This window comes from Bolinopsis microptera, chromosome 5 (genome assembly GCF_026151205.1).
Source record: "Bolinopsis microptera isolate Bmic1 chromosome 5, MBARI_Bmic_1.0, whole genome shotgun sequence".
In the NCBI taxonomy this organism is placed as follows: domain Eukaryota; kingdom Metazoa; phylum Ctenophora; class Tentaculata; order Lobata; family Bolinopsidae; genus Bolinopsis; species Bolinopsis microptera.
The window spans coordinates 19565387-19588954 of record NC_087076.1 but is presented as its reverse complement, the minus strand read 5'-3'; the positions used below and the strand labels follow the sequence as shown (position 1 = coordinate 19588954).

Below are 23568 nucleotides of genomic sequence, written 5' to 3'. Positions count from 1 at the left end.
TAGGGTCAATACTTTTATATATTTCTATATTATAGAGCTTGCAACTGACAATTTCACGACAGGTGGAAGTGTTAAATTATTAAAACCATCAAGTTCGGTACTCGGTACTATAAGAGAATCAAAAATGGTATCGATGCTTTCGAGCAGCGTGAGAAGTTTTAAAATTGACACTTCATGTCAAATTATTAAACTATAAAATCCTTTAAATTGAGTGTATTTGAGGTATTTTACCGGAGGTTCCGTTAGCGAGATCCATTACAAAGCCAGGTGGAAGGTAGTGAGGTATGGGTTGATGGGATGCAGGAAGTGGGAGAGTCAGGGTCTCATCCAGGGGGAACGAGGGAGGCTCGTCTACTAACAACCTGAGGCAATGGGATCAGCTAACATACTTCACATTGTATTGAAGTATTGATTTTTTTCTGCAATTATTGTCGTTTTGATTTACACTCATTTTCATTTTTTGTTGAATCTGTGAAGTGTGTGATTCTCTGCGCATCTACACTGTACATTGACTACTGTACAGTGTATATTTGACAATAGAAACCCATCCTACCGTCGGGCACCAATATATCAAACTGCACTGTACAAGCTGGGACTCTGTCGTTTGCTTTTATTAGTGGCTGCTTTATTACCAATCTAACCAATGACACTGTCATTAACTTTAAATAATGAGCTACAAGCAATTTAGTTAAGTATTCCAAGCCTCTGAGTGTTCGCTTGTCCGATGTCTATCATATTTGCTCTCAGGATTTCTGGCATACTAATGACGTATGATCGTATAGGATCATAATATAAACTAGGTGGTAATCATATTATTACCTATTAGGTATATAAACGCTCTTTCTGTTCTATTTGCTGATCAAAGTTTTGTTTGGGGAGTTAGCGCCTAATCGGAAAGTTTCTCACAACATAGGTTAGGGCGAGGATTTAACACTTTACTGTTCGGGTTAATTCTTTATACTGCAATTGCTTTTACGCCGTTTCATTTTGTAAAATATCATACCCTCTTTATAGCATAATCTTAGCTTCTTATAGCTTCTTATTAGCTTCTTATAGCTTCTTATTAGCTTAAATGCAGTATTTAACATTTAATTCCAGGATTTAAGTTATAACTTATGATCAGGCTTGATACTTTGAGAGCTTTTCTGCGCCTTTAACCATCCTATACCTGTATAAAGTAGTGTTTTTGTGCTTCGCTCCTGGTTGAAACAGGTCAGGGTTATCAATAGCTGTTTGAGCGAGAGTCCATACCTGAAGAGGTTAGAAAGTAGTTAATATATATAATATATCATATATATTTATTGTTTCTCACTGCTCTTAAAATTTAATGAGTTAAGATTGGAAGGTCGATTTCATCTAGATTTGTGAGACAATGATTCAGCGCAACAAAAGCTTGAAAATGTGACGCATCTCGCGTTCTTTGAGGTACAAATAAAGATTTATTGAATTGAAAGGTGGGTTGAGTTCATCTAGCTTTGCGACACAATTATTCGGCAGAACAAAAGGTTAAGTTGAAAGCATGACGCAGCTCAAAATTCGCAGTAAAAATAAAAATTGAATGAATTGAAAGGTAACCACAATTCACTGCAATTTTCAAAACAATGATCCTCCAGAACAAACGCTTGAAAGTCACAGCTCAGTGCTCATTGTAATAACATCTGGTTGAATTTGTCAGCTCCAGCTCAGAAACTGAGTTTCTTACCTGAAGATCCTGGAACCTGACCGGGTCCCAGGCCTGTAGCAGGGGTGTTGTGTTCATACGGAGACACACAGGGAGTTGAAAGTCACCACGGTAACGCGTCATGACCACGTGATACATCTGATAGATTAGGGTGGTTAGTGAACACTTGTCAGTAGACACACTAGTCAGGTGTGATCATCATAAGTTGTTTATTATGGTGTTTACTGACTATCTATTCATGATGCTAAATAAAACATCGATATCGTGATCTTCAGATTAGTATTTCTGCAGTTCCACAGTTTTCGTTTTACGAATATTTCTAAGCTGAATCAATACATTCGATTGATTCGTCAATATTCCAAATTATATTCAGTAACCAACTATAAACCTCACCGCCAATTGAAGACATTCACGATCACTGAGAGCTCGTAGAGTTAGATGTTCCTCTCCCAAATTGCAGACCGAGCAGATAAAAATATTGTTCTCCCCGAACAGCATTGGTTTAGCACTACAGCTAACACAAGCCTGAAAGAGGTAAAAGTTATTTAAAAATATATATCACGTTATGGTTCAAGGAGTTTAAAGAGGTTGAACTAGGTTAATTGCTCTAGGGGATTTACGCAGCAAACCTTTCCCAAATAAGAACAATTGGCCCTTTTGAGACCTTTTAACACGTTAAATTAAAGCGGCTTTCATTTATTTTTGGCACGAGATAGTCACAGACGCACTTAGTCTTTTATAGTTTAATGCAATTTAGAACTAACAGGTCTGGGTGGGCCAAAAGTCATTACCCATACGTTGGCCTTTATAGCTCAGTCACTGAGTGCCCAATTGAAATAATTCTTTCTGGTATGACTTACTACCACCACTGGTTCGGGGAATTTGTCAACTCGAAAAATATTCGTGTTCATTTTTTTCAAATGAAGATTCATTTTCGCATTTATTTGATAATTTGGATAGTCGAATCGTGTTTGGCCATTCGAATGACGTTTGTCCTGAAAAAATTAGAGTTATAGCTTCTCAGATGACCGAGATACGAAGCATAACGAGTTTATTCATTACGTGAGATCAGGTGATTGGCTTACCTAATCACGTGATAAGGTGACCCCCGACCCCGGTAACTACCCCGTTGAACATTATGGAATCGTTAAGGCTGCCCAATTAAGGTGTCGTGTCACATAATCACCCAATCAATTTTGCTAACGAGATACACAAATTGCTTGATAATTTCGTCATTTCTAATCTGTTTCACATAATTTTTTCAGATCAGATGCAAAATGTAATAATCTACCGTCTCAGAAAAAATTAGGCGCCCAACATGTTCACAGAGAACAATATAGGTGTTTTAATATTGAATGGGCGTGGTCTAAAATATTCGAATTTTCAAATTTTAATGACGGAATCCTCGAACAAGTTATAGGTACAGTATGCCATCTGCAAAGCAACAACTCTCAAATATAAAAGACGGCGGAGGTATAAGACCCAACGTATGGGTACTGACTTTTGGCCCACCCTGTATTTGAGCTGTTTAAAAAAAATTGAATATTGATAGGTTATGGGAACAGGATAATGGTTAATGTTATGACAGCTTCAAGACTCCAGAGGTCTGTTGCATTGGGGGGGGGGGGGGCAAATTCTAAATATTTTGTGGCGCTTCGCGCCACAGCCTAAATTTTTTGCAGCATGTGCTGTATCGCGATTTTTCAGATCCTGGCCTCACGACAAATCGCGATTTTTTCAGTTCTCCGCATCAAATTGCGCATTTTCCTTTAAATCTGACGTTTTCTATAATTAGTAGGTATATGAAACCAATCAGTATTACATCCACAACCTTCCGAATGTAGGTACGGACTTCAAAATACCGAAAAATTATATATTTTCGGCTCAGAATGATCAGGGTAGCTTTGGTATTTTGCATTTAAAACGAATTGATTATAACCTTCGAGGCAAGACTACATCTTCAATATCTTGCATTTACGTTTAATAACTTCATTTACGTTAACTAAAAGTAACTTCAGGAAAACTGACACGTCGGTTGAAGTTAAGGGGGCAGGGGGGCCTTTATGGAAATTCTCTCGAAATTGACTTTATAGTTGTTTCTGATTGAGGGGAGTGATATATATCAGCTGTTTTTGGTCCTATCATGGAAAAATATTGTTCCTAGCCGAAATTATTGCCAGTCAAAGGCCAGCTCTTATGTGTAATTGTATTGTGCGAGCGATTTTCAATCGCGCGCCCTGAAAATTGAGTCTAAAAATATATCTTCTCCTAAATTTGTTTAGCAATCACCTTGAAACTTTCAGGATATTATGTTCTAAGGACCATTTAGGAGATTCTGATTTATCAGAATTTTAAAATAGGACTTAGAAAATTTTTTATTCGATTTTTAAAAATATCTTGGACCTTGTTTTTCAAAATCGAATAAAGGCCTTTTCTGAAAGGCCTATCTTAAGATTATGATAGACCAGAATCTTCTAAATGGTCCTTAGAACATATCCTGAAAGTTGCAAGGTGATTGCTCAAAAAATGTAGGAGAAGATAGATTTGGATAGACTGGATTTTCAGGGCGCGTGATTGAAAATCGCTCGCACAATACAATAACACATAAGCACTGACCTTTGACCGGCAATAATTTCGGCTAGGAACAATATTTTTCCATGGAACTAAAAGAAGCAGATATATATATCACTCCCCTCTATCATAAACAACTATAAAATCAATTTCGAGAGAAATTTCATAAAGTCCCCCCTGCCCCCTTATGCAAGTTTTCCAGTTAAACGATATATCATTCACCAATCACTTTATAAGCTTTCTAAGTCTAAATATGGCGACAAACTTCACGTTAATATCTAGAACAATTATCGCGCGAGTCTCTCAATTTTGTATGAAGCACTTTAGTCCTGGATATGCTGCACTGGTATGATTAGTTTATCGACTGCTTCATCGCGTCTAGTCGACAGAATTAATAACTTCCATGATAGAGCTTGAAGTCTTGAAAGTTGTGCAAATGTTCAGAGTTGACTTAAAATAGTTGGGTGTGCTGATATTAATAAGGCAAGATAACTTCCCGTGAAGCACGGGTTGGCCTTGAATAGGATTCGGCGACAGTTTGCATCAAACGGAGCACCGTCTTATAAATATTAAGTATCTGATGCATTAAGCATTTCTGTTTTATTGCTCCAGGAATCGTACGTCGTACATTGGCTTTGAAATAGATATTATTCCGTTTGTGTTCGTAAAGTTCGGGAAATGGTTTTAAGGGATTTTAAGGAATTTCAGATGAAGCAAGCTGGCTTATCCGGAATCAAAGGAAATTCAAAGCTTTTATAATATTAATGTTTTTCAAACAAAGTTACAACGAATTCTTCATATATCTTACTATATATAAAGCAAGACGATATATATGGTTCCGTGCCATTTTACTGACACCATGGCATCAACTTTAACGCGACTTTCCGCAAAAACCGTAAAAGATATACAACTGAAACTTTTTTGACTGGGTCAAATGCTTTGATGGCCTTCAAATCAGCATGAAAAAGTAAAAAATTGGCCAAGGAATAAGAATTTTAGTGCCCAAAATTTGGACTCCCAAGTGGTGTCAAAAACGCAAATTAAATAGGTAATAATTATTTTAGTCTCTCGAGTCTTGACACCACTTTAGGGTAGACGGGTTCCTGCTAGTATATAGTAATGCATCCTGGGTTTAGACAGGATATGCCCGTTTAAAATATTTCCATCACGTTACATTACATAATTCTCAATAAATGTAATAGATTTGTAGTGTTGTAATTAGTTTAACATAACATAATATTATTTGATAATATTAATATAACAGTTCTCCAAATCTTATGCTTTTTGTTTGTCTGATAACTGAAAGTCCACTTTAATTGTGGCATTTATTATAATAGCAGAACGAGTTAAAGCTGGTGATTGCGATCAAGGCACTTAATGGACACATTTTGCAATCATAATGATTATATGAAAAGGCTGATCAGAAGAACAAGGAGAGACAAATTTTCATTACAATATTAACACGAAATATAATATTATAACAATAGTTTTCCAAATCTATTGTGTCAGATAGTATAAAGATTTGAAGTTGGTAGATTGTGATCGAGGCACATGATAATGAACATATTTTAGAATCATACTTCATAATGATATTATTACTGATCTGCATGTTTATTTTCTGACAAAGTACTCTACTTAGATAAATTATTAATCTTGAACATATTAAGCTCGTAGTTGGTAGCTGGATGTATCCGTTGTTTACTTTAAGATGGTAATCAGAAAAATCAAAAAGAGGTTAAAAAAGCTAAAAAACTAATGTCTAATCTTACTCTATATTTTAGAGCCCAAAATTTGGACCCCCAAGTGGTGTCAAAAACGCGAATTAAATAGGTAATAATTATTTTAGTCTCCTGAGTCTTGACATCATTTTAGGGTTATACGGGTTACTACTAGTTATTATGTATTTTTTTTTATTGAAATCTTTCAAATCGATCAATTACATACAAATTTACACAATGAATGAACAACATTAAATTTTCTCAAAAGTATAAGACTCCGATAAAATCAGATTTTCTAGGACAAAATGTATGTAATCAAAGGACCTGAGGGTCACCAAAACACAGATGTTGAGAGCAAAATGCACCTCCTGCACAAGTATGGGCCCACGAAAATCTTTAATTTTAAATAGAATTTCAAATAAAAACACACAAAAATATCAAAAGCAATCAAATCATATAATAAAAGGCCCCTTCCAGCCATTGCCACCTGCCACCTAATTTGGCAGGTTTTACATTAAGACTGACAATCAATTTGAAGTCTTAAAATGATTCCTGCAAAATTAACCGAAAACCTGCCTATTTATCGTATTCGTGCAGAGATTTATCTCACGTAATTATTTAATCGAGTTGTTGATTAATAGAAAAGCCTGCAAAATTAACACAAAACCTGCCTCACCTTTCACCTACTCTCGGCAGGTTTGCTCTATTTTGGCAGGTTTTCCGTTAAATATAAAGTCGAATGCTGCAGATTTAACGCAAATCCTGCGTAAGTTGAGATAATTTGAATCAACTTGTGGCGTGATTAAACCTATATTGGCAGGGGTTTTGGATAATTTGAGTGTACAATGTGGAATACGGTAATGATCGTATAACCTTATTACTAGGTAGGGTGTAGGACTGAGACTTGGTTTGTGCAAAGCTACAGAAGTACAGAATGCTACATGCCTACATGGCTCTATAGTTTATACTTTTATACATGCAGTCACTAGTCAGTGGCGAAACGACCGCCCGACACTCCGGCAACCCCTGCTATGCGGAAGGGGATGGGGGGGGGGGGGGGGGGTGCAGCTGCGGCCTCTTAGGTACGTTTCGCCACTGCATATTATCCACTGTTACCAACACGGGGTCTATGATAAGTTTGAGTATAAAAGTACAATAAAAACCGATTATTGGAAAATAACTGTTTGCTTAACTTCAGTTCTTAGGTTGCCATTTTTAGATTAGATTGCTATGTTCTTAAGTAGTGAGGACAGCACTTTTTCAGTTGCAGTGCCTCTACCTGTTCATTATTCACATTGTAAGATTTAGTGAATGAAGTGATTCTGAAAGAATCTTCAATTACAATTAATATAATAGTTCTAAATATGCAGTTATTTTCAGATTATGAGATATTTGATCGGAAATTTGTCACACGTTAAAGTGACACTTAATAAGTTGGACCTTAATCGAAATTCGTATTCACGAATTGGAAATAGCTCGTAGGTACTATAATTTATAGGTTGACCTCCCACATATGCTCTAAGTGGGAGGTCAACCTATAACTCAAATTATTGCTATTTACCAATATTAATTGATCACTGATGTGGCACTTTCAGCGGAAAATTAGTAATAGAAAGCGGACAAACCAGTTTTGGTGAAGGATGTATATCTTATACTCTTATAGTAGTTGTACACTGTACAGCAATGCTAAGGTAATGAGGTAATGCTGTAATGGGACTACTGCGGACCCTCTACCGGCCAAACATATTATCTCATTATTGAAGGGTGTAGACTGTAATATAGATGTAAGAACTTGCTAAATTGGGAGGTGACTGTTTTAAAATGATCAGATGCTTGCTTACTAACTTATTAAGAATGAGAGGTGATAGTGATTTACTTTATCTTGACAGGACAGTTAAGTATTTAAGCTTAAGAAACCACGTGGAGCTAAACGGTGCAAGTGATATAATACTTGAAAATTGACCCCCCCCCCCCCGACAATTGACCAAACAAATATATTTATTATACTAACCCTAACAGTAACCTGATTGGGCGACATCTGTCCGACAGCGACATCTGTCCGACAGCCGAATTGGGGATTTCGGACAGATTTCGCTGTCGGACAGGAGTCGTTTTTGGCGACATCTGTCCGAATTTCGGATCATATTGTAATTTCGGTTCACATTCGTATTTCACAAACTCACGGGTAATTTCGTGACGTTGCTCCCATTGTTCGAATGCTGATTTGATCCATTGAGATCTGATCCATCGATACGTGATTGACTATTTAAGGACAGGATTGTGCTAGCCGTACACTAACAAGCTGTCGATCACATCACAGGACACAGCCTACATGAGTACATATAGGATAGCAGCCGTATGGAGATCAGTTATCGCAATCCACAATGGCAACCAATCTTCAGTAAACAGACCCAGATCTGCAGCAAACAGACCCGAGAGATCTGGAAACGCTATCCATTCCTGCAAACTAAATCCTCTCTACCGACAACAGTCCAATGATGCTCTGGGACTCTGGATGGGACGAACAGACTCGTCGATCATTCCTTTGGGGGACTCCTAAGAACGCATATCATATGGTAGACGCGGAGCATTGCGTAGTCAACGCCCAACGGTACCTTCAAATCCGCACCTAATCTCTTCCATCAGCTCTTCACAGTCCACGGACTCTTCCCTGACGGCTGGCACCTCCCCCTCTTCTAAGGACTCATTCCTGGAAAATCGACGAAACTCTACCGCAACATGTTCGATCAGATAGACACCTGGGCTTCTGAGGCCTTGGGGCTACCAACCACAATACATTCTCATGGACTACGAGCTCGCCATTCACAACGCAGTTGCTTCATGCCTGCCTGCCTAGGTCGAAAATAAACTAGTAGTACACTATGGCTCAGATCATATCTCAAATTGGCAATGTTACGTATTCAAATTAACAGTTCAGATCACGTCTCTAATTGGAAATGTGTTGTATTGAAATCAGATCACAATTTCGGACAAATGTCGTTTTTTCTGGTACCCTGAGTCGGACAGATGTCGCTGTCGGACAGATGTCGCTGACAGGAGTCGTGTTACCCAGTAACCCTAACCCTGACCCTGACCCTGACCCTGACCCTGACCCTGACCCTGATCCTAACCCTAACCCTGACCCTGACCCTGACCCTAACCCTGACCCTAACCCTGACCCTAACCCTGACCCTAACCCTGACCCTAACCCTGACCCTAACCCTGACCCTAACCCTGACCCTAACCCTGACCCTAACCCTGACCCTAACCCTGACCCTAACCCTTACCCTAACCCTGAATTGACCCCAGTGTAATTACATGGGGGGTCAATTGTCGGGGGTAGATTGCATCAGGGGGTCATTTGTCGGAGGGGGGGGGGGGGGAGGGGGTCAATTGTTGCGGTACCGTACTATATAAGTATATTAATTATTAATATAGCGTACTATACCTCTCATTTGGAGATTCAGTGCCATGGTTGTCAGCTTTTTATCAACTCCGGCCAATTTCTTGACTGCGCTAATCAACTCGGTTTTATTGACTTTTAGTTTTGGTGCCAAATAAGCAAAATTCCAAATAACTTAAGAACTTAAAAGAAAGATAAAAGAAACCTGCCAATTTATAAATTTAACGCTGCCATAATAAGATTATAGCATTATAATCTATTTGGCATGGATTGATAATTTTATAACAAATCCTGCAAAGTTAATGGAAAACCTGCCGATTTAACTTTATCACTGCCGTAATCTATCCGGCAAGGATTGATAATTTTATAAAAAATCCTGCCAAGTTAATGGAAAACCTGCCGATTTAACTTTATCACTGCCGTAATCCATCCGAAAAGGATTGATAATTTTATAGCAAATCCTGCCAAGTTAATAGAAAACCTGCCAAATAACAAATACCTGCGCTGTTGATGCAGGATCACTAGTTAATTAGGCAGGTTTTGACATAAAAAATTAAGAGAAAACCTGCGGATTTAGTGTAATATACTGCTGATCTGGACAGGGTAAATTAGATTACTAGGCAGGAGTGGTAATTTCGCAGTCTTCGCTATTAACTGGGCAGGTTTTAGGTTAAATTCGCAGTGGCAATGGCTGGAAGGGGCCTAATAAAGTGAAATCCATGATGTGATGACATGCACTAAAATGAGAAATGAGAAATACAGACAACAGGGATTTAAGCTCCTTATGAACATATTGTTAGCTTTAGGTAAACTGCTTCACATCTCTGTCTCGAGGGAAAAATCTAGATCATAATCAAAGTCCTCCGGCATAATTAAGTAAGTAATCCCACATGTAGGAGGTCAATTTGCTTTTGAACTCAGAAATAGTCTCTATCTCACGTATATCTAGAGGAATATGATTCCATTTGGAATGGGTCCTAAAGTAAAAGTTCTTAGCAAAAGCGTTAGAGCTTGCTCGTGGTAAGATCGAGCTTACAAAACATAAGGGGTCCATGTGGCTATTTCTTAACCTTGAGTGGCCTTGATATGGTTGCAAATATGAGGGTAAAGTGACAGGAATATGTTGCTTCACAATTTTAAAGAAGAAAATAAGGTCAAGAAAGTCGAAGCGGTCTTCTATGGGCATAATCTTAAGCTGTCTGCATTTCTGAATGTATGTGGATGGTGGATAACTCATATACTCCTCGCGAAGAATCCACTTAATAGCACGCTTTTGGAGGCCCTCCAGCTTGCTTATCTGGAATTTTGTGACCGGTCTCCATATAACTGAGCAATGCTCAAATTGACTTCTCATTAAAGTGAGATACAGTACTCTACGACGATTTACATCTTGAACAAAATAGCAATTTCTCCTTGCCATGCCTAATTTTTGGTTGGCCTTTGAGAGGACTTTAGAGCACTGGTCTTGCCAGTCGAGATTCTTGGTCACAAAAACACCCAAATCCTTTTCATGATCGACATAGTCAAGTGCGATTCTTCCCATGGAGTATACAAAGTTAAAGAGTGGTAGGACACTAAGGAGGGAAACTGTTTCGGATATCCTTCCTGCGACGGTGAGGACCTTACATTTGTCGGGATGAAATCTCATTTTATTAGAAAGTGACCAGTCATGGAGATAATCAATGTCCTTCTGCAGTCGCAGGATATCAGACTCCGAAACAATCTCACGCCAAATTTTAGTATCATCGGCATACAGTGACAGTTGTGTGCCAGGTGAAATCCCCACTAATATATCATCAATGAACATAATGAACAACAAAGGTCCCAAAATTGACCCTTGTGGTACACCAGATTGGGCGTTTCTCATGGAAGAAAACTTACCACTTATCAAGACCTGTTGTTGCCTGTCTCTTAGATAATCAGTGATGAATTTCAGTAGCCTCCCATCAATACCAAATTTGCTCTTTAGCTTAAATAATATAAGATCATGGTTAACTGAGTCGAAAGCTTTGGCAAAATCAAAGTAGACTACATCTGTTCTCATATTTTCATTCAGTGAGAGAGCTAGGCTGTCACATAGACCTACAAGATTAGTTGCACATGATCTTTCAGCTCGAAAACCGTGTTGTTTATCGTTGATCATGCCGTTAGTAAGTGCAAGTAACTCATCTTTAATTATGCGTTCAAGAACTTTGGTGATTAAGCATGTAAGGGATATTGGCCTATAATTTGAAACCTCGTGTTTATCACCTTTTTTATATATGGGTACAACGTGTCCCAGTTTCCACTCCCTAGGTAATGTCCCAATGTTGTAACATGAATGAAATAATAGTGATAATGGGTATGCAAGCCCAACAGCACAGTTTTTCAAAAGTTTCCCATGAATACCGTCAGGCCCATAAGCTTTGTTAGGGTTAATATTGGAAAGGATTTTTCGAACCCTTTGGTGGTCAAATGCAATATCAAAGCGCCAATCGTTTGAATAATCAATATCTATGTCGTATAATGATGCTTCAGAGAACTGCTAAAAGAAAAAGCCATTAAATAAGTTGGCCTGGTCCTCTGGGCAGTTGCGGACAATGCCTTTGTAGCTTACAAACTCAGGAATTCTTTGACTAGCTGTTTTTGATTTTACATATGACCAGAATTTTTTGTTACAAGAGCGCTATCATCTGATTCATTTAATGTTTCTCGCATTTTTTGAGCAACCACATTTTTGAAGTTTTTCCTGGCAAGGGAGAATGCTATTTGGGCTCTATCGCTTTTATGTCTATCTTAATGCAGTCTTATTTTCTTGCGCCATGCATCATGGCACTCTGAGTCAAACCATGGATCTTGTCCATCTGTCTTAACTGAGCATTTCTTGATGAATTTGTCAGTGATATTAAAAAGTTTTTCTTTAAATTTTTTCCACCCAATTTCAGGTTCTGTGCCATTAAGCAATACATTCCAGTCTGTGTGCCGGAGTTCATGGTTTAGCCTCTCCCAGTTCACGTTTTTATAGTTATAGCACATACGCTTAACCGGCTTCTTCCTATTTACCTTAATGTTGATCTTAAAGTTGATTGGAAAATGATCAGACTTACAGACGCTATCTCGCTCACCTACCATTAGGTCACTGATATTAGACTCAGAGTTTGTGAGCAAAAGGTCCAGTGTTTTGCCTTTGCAATGTGTGGGTGTAAGTACACATTGCCGAAGGCCAAGGTCTACAAAAGATTCAACAAAAATCTGCTCAATAGGACAGGAGCCGGCCAAGGTAGACCAGGAGACTCCAGTCAGGTTGAAATCTCCCAGGATAAATACTTTGCTTAGCCCTCTTCTCCGAAGAAGAGTTTTCAGAGATCCAAGAATTTTTTCATGATTTGCAAAGCCCAGTGTACCAACACGATAACATGTACAGATAACAAATTTAATGCCCGTTAAAGTCTCAATCATAATATCAGTAAAAAGAGGGCGAAATTTCCAATATAATCACCAACCCCAAATCACTCCATTGTAACTTTACAAGTTTGAACTTGTGGCTTGTGCGTGATACTTATTCTTTCTGCGTGATATTTGTTCTGTTCGCGTGACACTAACCTGGTGAAACCACTGTCTGCAGTTCAGACACTGTAGCATCTGTTTGTACCAAACTCCTGGCCCCATACAATAGCAATACACACCTTCCTGTGGAGGTTATACTTATGTTATACACGTTATTATTCTGTAATCTCTTGAAAATTGGAATGTCCACCTGAGATCCCAAAAGAGAAATATTTTTAACCAGTATTTTTAAAGTTTTAAATGTCATTACGTTCACGAAATTGCTCCTTAAATACAGCGTGCCCACACAATATAGCCGGGTAAAAGCAATACAATTTTCGTAACTTCTGTCACATGACAATCATTTGAGTCTAATCTTGACATTAATATCACATGAGCCATCGCGAACTGCAGGCTGTCAAGCTCGTCGGACACGTTTCAAACTATATAGCCACTATGCTGCCATGTCTTAATGATTTGTTTTAAAATATGATAGATTCCCTCCCCAGACTCCGGCCCCATCCCGATATTTCCGGCACTCTTATATTGTAGAGATTGACACAGTATCTTCATGGTACAATGTAATCCTCTCGTGGGTCAAAAGGAGATAAAACTGTCATATAGAGTTATCATTATTAGCTCTATCAAATAGACATTTGATAGTTCACCACCACGTGCATCAGATAGGATGACACGTGAATAACAGTTACCTCGTTATAGCGATGTTTAGCATCCCATGTCAACTCAGCTGTCTTATAGGGCAGGAAATCGTAGTATAAGTTCAGAGAGGTTAGGGTTTTAAGTTTTAGTTCGGAGCGAATCTTATCGAGTACATTAGGTGAAATGTCTGTGCTTCTTTTCGTAACCTCATCCAGATGCCTGTAATAAATCTATGTTGTTGCACTTAGCGTAATATTCCGCAGATACATAGATCATGCAGTGCAGTGTTTATGTTTAGTGGATTAAATGATATGGAACGAACTACCTTACCCAGAGAAAACATTGTCAATTATTGAATGTTTTAGAAGTTCGATAAAACATTTTAATTTAACTTCTAATTTTTGATAAAAATTATTCCATAAATTCTGAATTTAATTTTCATAAAATTTCATGTCTCGCTTGAATAGTTTTTTCAAGTCATTGGGCCAAAGTTCTGTCCCTTCGTGTTGAGACGGTGGTGTGCCTAAAGAGAAAAGTACGAACCTGGGTTCGCTTTACTAGCGTATTCAAGTATTCAGTAAGTTATACCATCGACCACTTGCACTTAGGCTTGATGATACAAATTTGTCAAAGATCTCTAGATTAATACAGAATTATCCTGTTAACGACGGACCAATTCATCGCACCTTGTTGGTGGTGTATTCACTGTATCTAATGACTGTGTAATATATCGATAAATCTTTCAATGATTCCTACATTATTACGATATAATAGAACTTGAAAAACTATATCGATAACTATTTTGGTCATATCTAGTGTTTGATCTTTGCATAATAATATGTTTAAGTACCATTTTCTGGCTTTAGTATTGCCGATATATTTTCAAGCATAAGTTACTATTCTTAACTTAGTATTCATGCTATTTTCTGGGATGACTAGTTTAACTGAGTATAACTTTTATCTTAAAAGCGGTGTTATTCAATTTCAATTTATTATTATCAAGTGATTTTTTCTGAATAGATTTGAGATGAATAGATTTTGAGATGATCTAGTTTTCCACATTTGGACCATCAGAATTAAAATTTCAGTACTCACTACATGAGTTATCGAACTTACTATAAGATTTTATAGGAGAAAAAATCTTTCTGGATTCTTCTCGATCTTGATAGTCGCTCACAAAAATAGTATAATTGCGATTCAATACGATTAACGAATTAAAGGCTCCATTTGCTGTGGTTTCGGCGAGCAACTTTCTTTTTTATTATATAAAAGGTTCCTGTTAGTGGTAGAATGCTACTCTTTAAATCAAAGTTGCCATATTCCATATATAAAATTTTAAAGTTTAAAAGCCCTCAGTAGTATAGCTTTCATTAGATTTCGAGTGGCCTGTCTTGTATTTAGGTCACAAAACATTGCTAAAATACAGTCAGCCCCCAGGAGCTAGCTACCTTTGGATTTTTCAATGTGTTCTGCCAACCGATTACTTTTTCGGGGTCATACTGTGAAACTCCAGTTCTAATATTTATGAAAATGAATGATCCTTGGCCTTAGTCATCATTTGATATTTTTATAGTAAACTTGCCAGCCGAACCTTCTATAAAATATACTTAGATCCAATCTTTAATTAGTTCACGAGAGATACTTGTTAATAGAAACACTGGAAATATCCATAATATTGACAAAGACTCCTTTATGTACGGAAAGATAAGGTAAACAACTAAATACTAATCATGAGCCGACGGGGTTTCATCTGGTAGAATGTTTCTAGAAATTGGGGACTGTACAAAAATTTGACAAAACTAATGTTTTGGGGAATTAGGGAATTTGTTTTTGATTATTTATTATTATTAAGGGGATTTTACTGGATATGACGGATGACCCGCCTACACTTACGCCGGGATATTTATTATGCGGGGGAGTTAATTTATTGGACTGGGGTAAAAAATTAATGGGACCGGGAAAGGGAATAAAAAAATTTATGGGCGGGAAAAGTTTCCAAAAAAAAAACCCCACCAAACCACTTTATATCCCCAGTTCCATAAATATTTCCCCAGTGGTAAAGGTTATTGCCTACTCTAGTAAATGAGGGGATCCACCCCAATTAGAAAACATTTGTTCCATGTGATTTATATGATTTCAGTTTGGGGGAATATTCTTTGGAAACCCCATAGTGCCTGTTTAATGTTAGCTTTGGTACCTACAAACCAAAACTGTTTCCCTTAGATTAATTTAAATCCGGTAAGAAGTTTTACAAAACACCCGTCCCTGAAGCATTAATAATAAAAAAGCACAAGGGTTAAAAAAACCACATTGTTGATCAGAAGGGTATCTACTTAAACTTTAGTAGTGAGAAAGAAAAGGCCCCCACGGGGACAAGGGACGTGGCTAGGATAAGGTCGCGGGGGCAACTATTTTATTAGTGTATTTTGGGCGAGGGGGGCTCAGCGGCCACATTCTGGGTTTCCACTGGGGGAATGCTGTACCTTACTGTTGTATACTGTACTAATATTTTTTACACCCCTTTCTCACTTACTCAGTTCTGCATATCCCCTACCACCACCGCCTCACTTTTAACCTAACTTTAATCCATGGTTTAATTGTGGTTATTTCTCTTATCCATCTCACCTTCAAAAAGCTTTAGTCTCGGGTTTGGGATTTTATTTAAATTGTGTTATTGTAGTTTTTGTCAGATTTGGTTTGTTTTACTTCCTCAGCCACGGAACAAAATTTTTTTGAAGTGTTTTTAACATAATAACGGGAGTGGCTTTTTAATAAATATAAAGGGGTTTCGAGGAATTTGAAGATGCTCTGAACTCCAAAACGCCTGATTTAAAAACATCGTAGGCTCTCATTTGGGTTAATTTTGGTTAACTCCGGATATCATGGGAATTTGCCCCAGTATTCAAAATTTTCGTTTGAGTTGGAATTTTCAATTTTTCTCGGTGTCAAGGGGGGGATATATGGTTTTCCCATCTCTAGGGGGAAAATAAATTATAAAAATGGTTTTCAGTTTGTTAAACTTGTCCACCATGGCTCAGGGGGGGGAAAAGGTTTCCGAACGGTTGGGGACATGCTCCAGTTTTCGAGAACTTAGATCTTTCTATAAAATTAATTATTATCATTCGTGGCCCTTCTTTTTTTCTTTTGGGGCTTTTTGAGCATTTACCTTCATTTTCCAGGTTGTTGGTCAGTTGGTTTAGGAAAAGATCGGACAACCCGGACTCGAATTCAAAGTTTAATTCCTTTAATCAATCCCAAAACTGTGATCAATTAAATGCTCGTTCCGTAAAAAACACCATCAGTTAAAAAAAAACTGCTGTCAAAACATAGTAATTTACTAATTATGTACGGAGTTTATTTCTTAATCGGTTGATATTTCGGTTTAAATTGGGACGTTTTGGCCCCCCCCGGCCCCCCCCCTGTTAATTTTATACCTGTAATTGTTTTAAAAATAAAAATCTTCATTTTCGAGATTTTTAGGCGGGGGGATTATTTTTCTTTTTGTTTATTATAATTTGTTTATTTTCCCCCTTCATTCTCTTGTATATAAATACTTTTTACCTTTTGGTAAAATTTACTTTCTTTATAATTTTTAAATGGGTGTCCAGGGTGGACCAATACACCAAGGAATTTTTGGGGGGGACTTTTTGAAAAAAATTCGGTTTAATGCGACTTTAATTTCGTTTTTTAATTTCCGTTTAAAATCCGTTTTTACGGTTTAACCCTGGACTTAAGAAAAAAACCCGCTAGTGTCGAAAAGCCTTTGTTCGAGGGAATTTAAAAAAAAATCAATTTATGTTTAGAATTTAATCGAAATCTCTTCTTCACCATTTAAGGGGCATTTAAGCTACTAAAGCTCTGTATTGTAGGGGAAAAAGGTGAAACGGGATTTTTTTATTTTGAGGGACCAAAATTAAACGGGGGACAAAAGTCTTGTAAGTATTTTTTTGTAAGAATTTTAGGGGGATTTTTTTCCTAACACGGATACTTTTTTAACCCGCATCAAAAAATTATTTCAATCACAAACCCTAACGTTATTTGAATAGTTTAATTAATCTTGGAGTATAAAACTGTGGAGTTTAGTGCCATGGGGGGGAACGTTATTTTCCATTTTAAAAAGGCATTGGGGGCTGGTGGGGGCAAAAACGCGTGCGTTGTTAATCATTGGGCGGGTGGGCTCGCCCGCCCCACGTACCAATTTTTTTTTTTTATCTTGCTCTTAAAGCAAAACGACGGGCAGTAAAAACCTTTTTGCTAAAATTAAACCGCCCATTGTTTCTTAACACGTTTATTGTACCCTCACTTCCGAACGTTTTTCACATATAAAAAACAATCTAAAGCCTCATTTAATCGTAAATTCTAGCAAATTAGACTATCTCTTATATTCTGTCTTTTTTTCTAAAAAAAAACCCCTGCTAAAAAATCGTGAGGTTTCAACTCCATTTGCGTGGAGCCTGTAAAATTAGTCCGGAAGAAGGGGTCGGGTTTTTTTGGTTACCATATTTTTAATTTTTTTCAATGGTCCCAGTTGCCGTTTCCGTCAAAGGTTTAATAAATAAAAATATATTAATTTATGTTGTATTTTATTGAAAAGGGTTTTCAATCAACCTTAATATTTTTTGGTTAATTTTGGTATCGGGACATATTATAAATCGTTTTTTCAAGGTTATAAATAGTTACATTATAATCTATTAATTAATTGCAGTAGCCAGTGTTAAGGATTTGTGAATTTGTGGGGATTTTATTTTGTTTATTGGAATTTTTTATTATTTAAAATTGGTGGGGGACTTTATTAAAACAAAATAGGTTTTTTTTAACCATTTTATAATTTTACAGTTCTAAAAAAATTATTGTTTAAAAAAACAATTTAATTTTTTGAAGGGGGGAGTGAAATGTTGTTCAGGGGGTTGGATGCGAAAAAATTTCCGTTATTATTCATTTTATTTGGGCCTTGTTTTAATTTGTTTGTTTTTTGTTAAAAAATTGTTATTTTTTTTTAACTGTGTTTAAAATTTACGAATTTGTTTTTTTGTATTTTGGAGATTCCTGCGGAATTAAAATTTATTATTTTTGTTGATTGTAAATGGTTGTTTTTGTTATTGGCCATTAATTTATTGTATATAAATTTTTTATTTGTATAAAGTTTCTTCAGGAATTTATGTAAATGTAACGCCGGATAGAAACGCATTTTAAAGCGGGCATTATCCTGGTCCAAAACCAGGGCTTACCATTTGGGGGAGAACATAAAAAGAATTTTGGGTTTTAAACTTATTTGTATTTGGGAAAAGGCAATCAAATAGTAACCCGATTATGCTTCTTGGAACATTACCAAATATTCAGTTCTTTTAATTTTTTTTTTTATTAACTTTCAACCACCATTGTTATACTGGGGGAAATGTAATGGTTACCAATTCTTTTATTTCATTTATTTTCCGCTTATGACAACTCATTCGTAAGTTCCTTAGACATTGTAACCTATTTTGTTCTTTCCTATATATAAAAGCGAGACGACTATTTAATAAAGATACTAATGTGTATATATCCGTTGCCAATTTGTTAACTTTGGGGGGGGGAACAACACCACCAACGGCCACAAACTTTAAACCCCGCGACTTTTCCGCAAAAAAACCGTAAAAAAAACATATACACTGGGGGAAACTTTTTTTGGGGGGGGGACTGGGGTTGGTCAAATTGCTTTTAAAATGGCCCTTCCAAAAATCAGGCATTTGGAAAAAATAAATAAAAAATTTGGTCCCCCCAAGGAATAATTAATTTATTTAGTGCCCAAAAATTTGGGGGGGGGGACTCTCAAAGTCTGGTGTCCAAATAAATCCCGCGAATGTAAAAATAGGTTAACTTAATTTATTTTTAGGGTCTCCTCGGGAGACCGTCTTGGGGGGCCCACCATCTTTAGGGTTTTAGGGGAACGGGTTTCCTGGCTAGTTCCCTATATAATTTTTTTCCTTTAGCTGTTTTTACTGTTTTTTTGTTACTGTTTGCAATGATCTTTACTTCCCCATGAGAATTTCCCAGGGGGAATTTGTTGAGGGTGTTTTCCTGTTTTCTCAATTTTGGGTTTAACTAAATTGGTAAATCCCCTATCTCCCTCTTTTTCCCTCAAATTTAGGGGGGGGATTTTGACTTTTCAGGATGGAACTGTAAAAAAATAAAAAACGGCACTTTTTAAAAACAAACTCTTAAAATTTTGGAAAAAGAATCATGGATTATTAATATTAGTGCACGTGCAATTGTTAGAAATTTTTACATAGGGGGGGACAAAAAATTTACTTGTACAAAAGAAAAACGGAAAAAACTCAAATGGGAAAAACCCGGGGGAACGTTTTCAAAGGAAGCTTTGTAAAACCCTCAAAAAAGAAAAACTCGAGGGGAAAAGGAAAACCAATCCCCCACCGGAATCTTCTGAGTTTCTGGAATCTGGGAAAGCCCTACAGGTTTCATTGGGAGGTTAACCGTTCCCTTTTTGTGGGGAGGGTGGGAAATTTCAATTCTTTAATTGGGTTCAGGCATTCGGTTAAAACTCATAACCCTTGGGAACTATATAATGTTGGGTAGCAAAAGATATCCGGCGATACCGGGTGGTTCAAACTTTCATTGACAATTATTGTCACATTTCGTGGGGGGGAGGGGAATAAATTCTTGATATCGCAGGGGGACTTCCAATTTCTCGTTTGACATTGGAAATCTTTTTTTTACCAGACTGGCTAGGGGGGGGGGGGACCACTTGGAAGCTATCGAGGAGGCTCATGTGTCAAATAAACCATTTTTCGGGTGTTGGCCCAATTTGCCCAGGGAATTTGGATAAATGGTTACATGCCAAAAAAACGGTTCTTTAGTCTGTCTTTCTGAGAATGATATAAAAGCCTCTCACTTAAAAAAATTTTAAATCCTTGTTTTCTTATATGGAATATTTTATCTATGTCGTATTTGAGGGCTAAGTGAAGTTCAAAAGGCAATTTTCCTTGTGCAAAAGGGCCCAAAATTATTTTAAAATGCCAAAAATTTTTTTGTTCCCCATTAGAAGAATTTAAAAACCCCCCGTAAAGTCTTTTGGAAGGGAAGGGTTTTTAAATTCCGTTTTTGAGTCGTGGGAAAAAACTTCCACAGGATCTAATTTAAATTTGCATTTAATTAAACCAATCAAATTTGGCGGGGAATTTTAATAGCTTTTGGAAGCTTTCAATTGGGTTAAATTTTCCCAAACAAACTGGGGAAAATGGGGTTTTTTTCAAAATCGGGGATTTTTAAAAATCTTATTTTCCTTTTGGTTTTTAAAAGGGTTTTTGGAAAGAATCCATTTAAAAATTTTATTAGCTTTGGTTTGATTTTTTTATAAATCTTTGGGTGGGGCAGTATTTTTTTCCCTTCATTAAATTATTTTTAAAATTTTTTTTTTTTGGGAATTTTTTTCCTTAAAAATGGGTCCCCTTTAATTTTTTATTAATTTAAAATTTGTTTAAAGGTTTTAAAACACGTTAATATAATAAGTTGCAATATTAAACCCCACTGGATTATTTTTTGGGCTTGATTTTTTGGGGGGAAAAAGTTTTGGGAGGGGGTTTGGGGGGGGGGAAAAATTGGTCCTCGGATAGTAAAAGGTTTAATTTTTTTTATGGGGAAGGTAATTTAAAAAAAATTTAAACGGAATTTTATTTTCATTTTTCCTGAAAGTTATGTACTTTGTTGAAATCTTTTGTAGATTAAGGGGAGAATACTTATTTTTACCTGGGGGCCCCTGGGAATTTTCCCCGGGATTTGGAATTGTAAAAAATTTGGAATAGTTGCAAAAGCCCTGCAAAATTTAAATTTTTGGGGGTTTGGGGAAAACAACGGTTAAAAATTTGGATTTAGGTTTTGCATTTTTTTGGCTTTTTGCAAAAAGATTTATTGGTTTCAATGTCGGAATTTCCCAATATTATTAGTATCCTAAACCAATTAGTGGGAAACCCGGAAACATGATTTTCAGGGCCTTAAAAGGGACCCGGGGACCGGGATTTCAAAAAGGGGACTTGGGGGGAAAACCGGGGGGAAACCGGGGGAGGGGGGAAAATTTTTTTTTAGGGCCGGGTTTGGAAAAAAAAGGGGAAAGGGGGGGGGGGGGAAGGGGGAAAAAATTGTTTTTTAAACCCTCCGGGGGGGGGTTTAAAAAATTTCCAATTTCCCCTTTTTTCCCCGGGGTTTTCCCCCCGGGAAAAAAAAAATTTTTTGTTTAATGTTTTTTTTTCCCCAAATATTAAATTTTTATTTTAAAAAAACGGCCGGGGGCCCCGGGCCTTAAAAAACCACCCAAAAAGGGTTTTAAAAAAATAAATTTTTTGGGGCTTCGGGGGAAAAAATAAAAAAAATTTTTTTTGGGACCGAAAAAAAGGGACCCTTTTTTAAATTAAAATTTTTTATTTTAAAGAGGTAAAACCAACCCCCCCCGGGGTTTTTTAAAAAATTAAAACCCGGTAAAAAATTCCCCCAAAAAGGGAAATTCTCCCAAAACCCTAAATCCCCCAATATTTAATTTTAAAAAAATTTTTTCCGGGGAAACAAAATGTAAAAATCCTTTTTCACCAAAATTTAAAATTATTTGCCCCCAGATTTTTGGGGGGAAAAAAATTTACTGTCCCCCAAAAAAAAGCCCACAAAAAAAAAAGGGCCCTTTTTTTTTCCCAAAAAAAATTTTTTTTTTAACCAAAAATTTTTTGTTTGAAAACCCTTAAAAATTTTAACCCCCCCCATTTAAAACCTTTTAAAACCCCCATTACAAAAAGGGGTAAATTTTTCGTTTCCCGGGTTTTTCCCCCAAAAGGGGGGGGGCCGTTTTTTTAAAATTTTTGCCAAAAATCCGGGGGGGGGACTGGGATGAAAAAATGGGGAATTGACCCGGGAAAAAACCGGGACCGGGGATGGCTCAAAAATTCCAATTCCCGGTACCGGGATTCCCGGTTACCGGGAATTCCTGGTCGATTACTGGTTAATTTTCATGATCATAAATTTATTACTCAAAAACTTGCCCAGGGCCCCAGACCATAATGATAATTCTTTCATCATCTACTACATGATTATTGATTAACATAAGAGATACATGGAGCTTCTTAGGAAAAAATGAAATAAAGTTGACGTGTCAAGTTTAAAATTAGCATTCCTACTTAAAATTAAAATGTACTTTTTACTTTATCCAGAGGACACATTTCACGGTCTTTAAATTACCGTTCGGAAGGCGATGTAAATTTAATTCCCCATTAGTTAGCAAAATCTACCACACCTCCCCACTACACCAATAGTCCAAGTTTAATCCTGTCGTCATAACTTACGTGCTAAGATCCGTTTTCAGCGCATTAAAAATATATTCGCACAGTATTTTGGGCCCGTGATATTTACTGTGACCAACCAAAGAAGCCCCACAAAATAAAGAGTCCAGACTTTCCAGGAAAAATGATGCTAATTTGAACATCAAAAATTTTATGTTTGATTAACCGTTAAAATTTAAACACGTTAGCTACCACTTATTGACAGAAGGGTGGAAGTCGTTACACGGGGCCACAAATTGAAGTCTCTTATTGCTGCCTATTGACCCGAAAAGGGTGTGGTTTTTTAAATAATGTTTTTATAGTTTACTTTTTAAATCGGGTTTTTTAAAAAATATGGTGGTTTTTAAAGTTTTTTAAAATCTGTTTATTAAATCCGTTTTCTAAAAACCTTTTTTTTTATTCTGTTTTATTAAAAATATTTTACTTATTGTTTATTAAAATTCTTGTTTATTTACTTGTTTTTACTTTAAAATACTTGGTTTATTTAAAATTACTGTTTTATATTAAAATACTTGTTTTTTACTGTTTTTAGTGCACCCTGCTCTAGAGTCTAGACTCATATGAATAACACATACCCTGAGAAGAGCGGGGGGGTGTTGTGCGCCTGTAACTGCCACCACAATCCCGTGTTCTTGTCCATGATAACATCCAGTGTCCTGTTAATGCTCATCGTGGTCGCCAAGCTTGGTCTTC

General features: G+C 36.8%; 1 protein-coding gene across 1 annotated transcript; it reads right to left on the bottom strand.

The window, feature by feature from the left end:
- Nucleotides 1–202: 202 nt before the first annotated feature.
- On the bottom strand, nt 203–23545 carry LOC134815530 (polycomb protein Pcl-like). The gene is made up of 7 exons (XM_063824070.1): nt 23451–23545; nt 13609–13777; nt 12956–13042; nt 2075–2206; nt 1703–1819; nt 1133–1251; nt 203–362 (listed from the first exon to the last, which is right to left on the bottom strand). Exons 1-7 carry the CDS (start codon nt 23543–23545, stop codon nt 203–205), a joined length of 879 nt encoding a protein of 292 aa, XP_063680140.1.
- Between the last annotated feature and the right edge of the window lie 23 nt (nt 23546–23568).

Excerpts from the sequence above, each read along its gene's own strand:
- LOC134815530 (XM_063824070.1), bottom strand. The coding sequence starts at position 23,545 with ATGAGCATTAACAGGACACTGGATGTTATCATGGACAAGAACACGGGA. Across the intron at positions 2,207-12,955 it reads GCAGACAGTGGTTTCACCAG|GCTTGTGTTAGCTGTAGTGC; the intron begins GTTAGTGTCACG and ends TACCTCTTTCAG. Across the intron at positions 363-1,132 it reads GGCGCAGAAAAGCTCTCAAA|GTTGTTAGTAGACGAGCCTC; the intron begins GTATCAAGCCTG and ends CCATTGCCTCAG.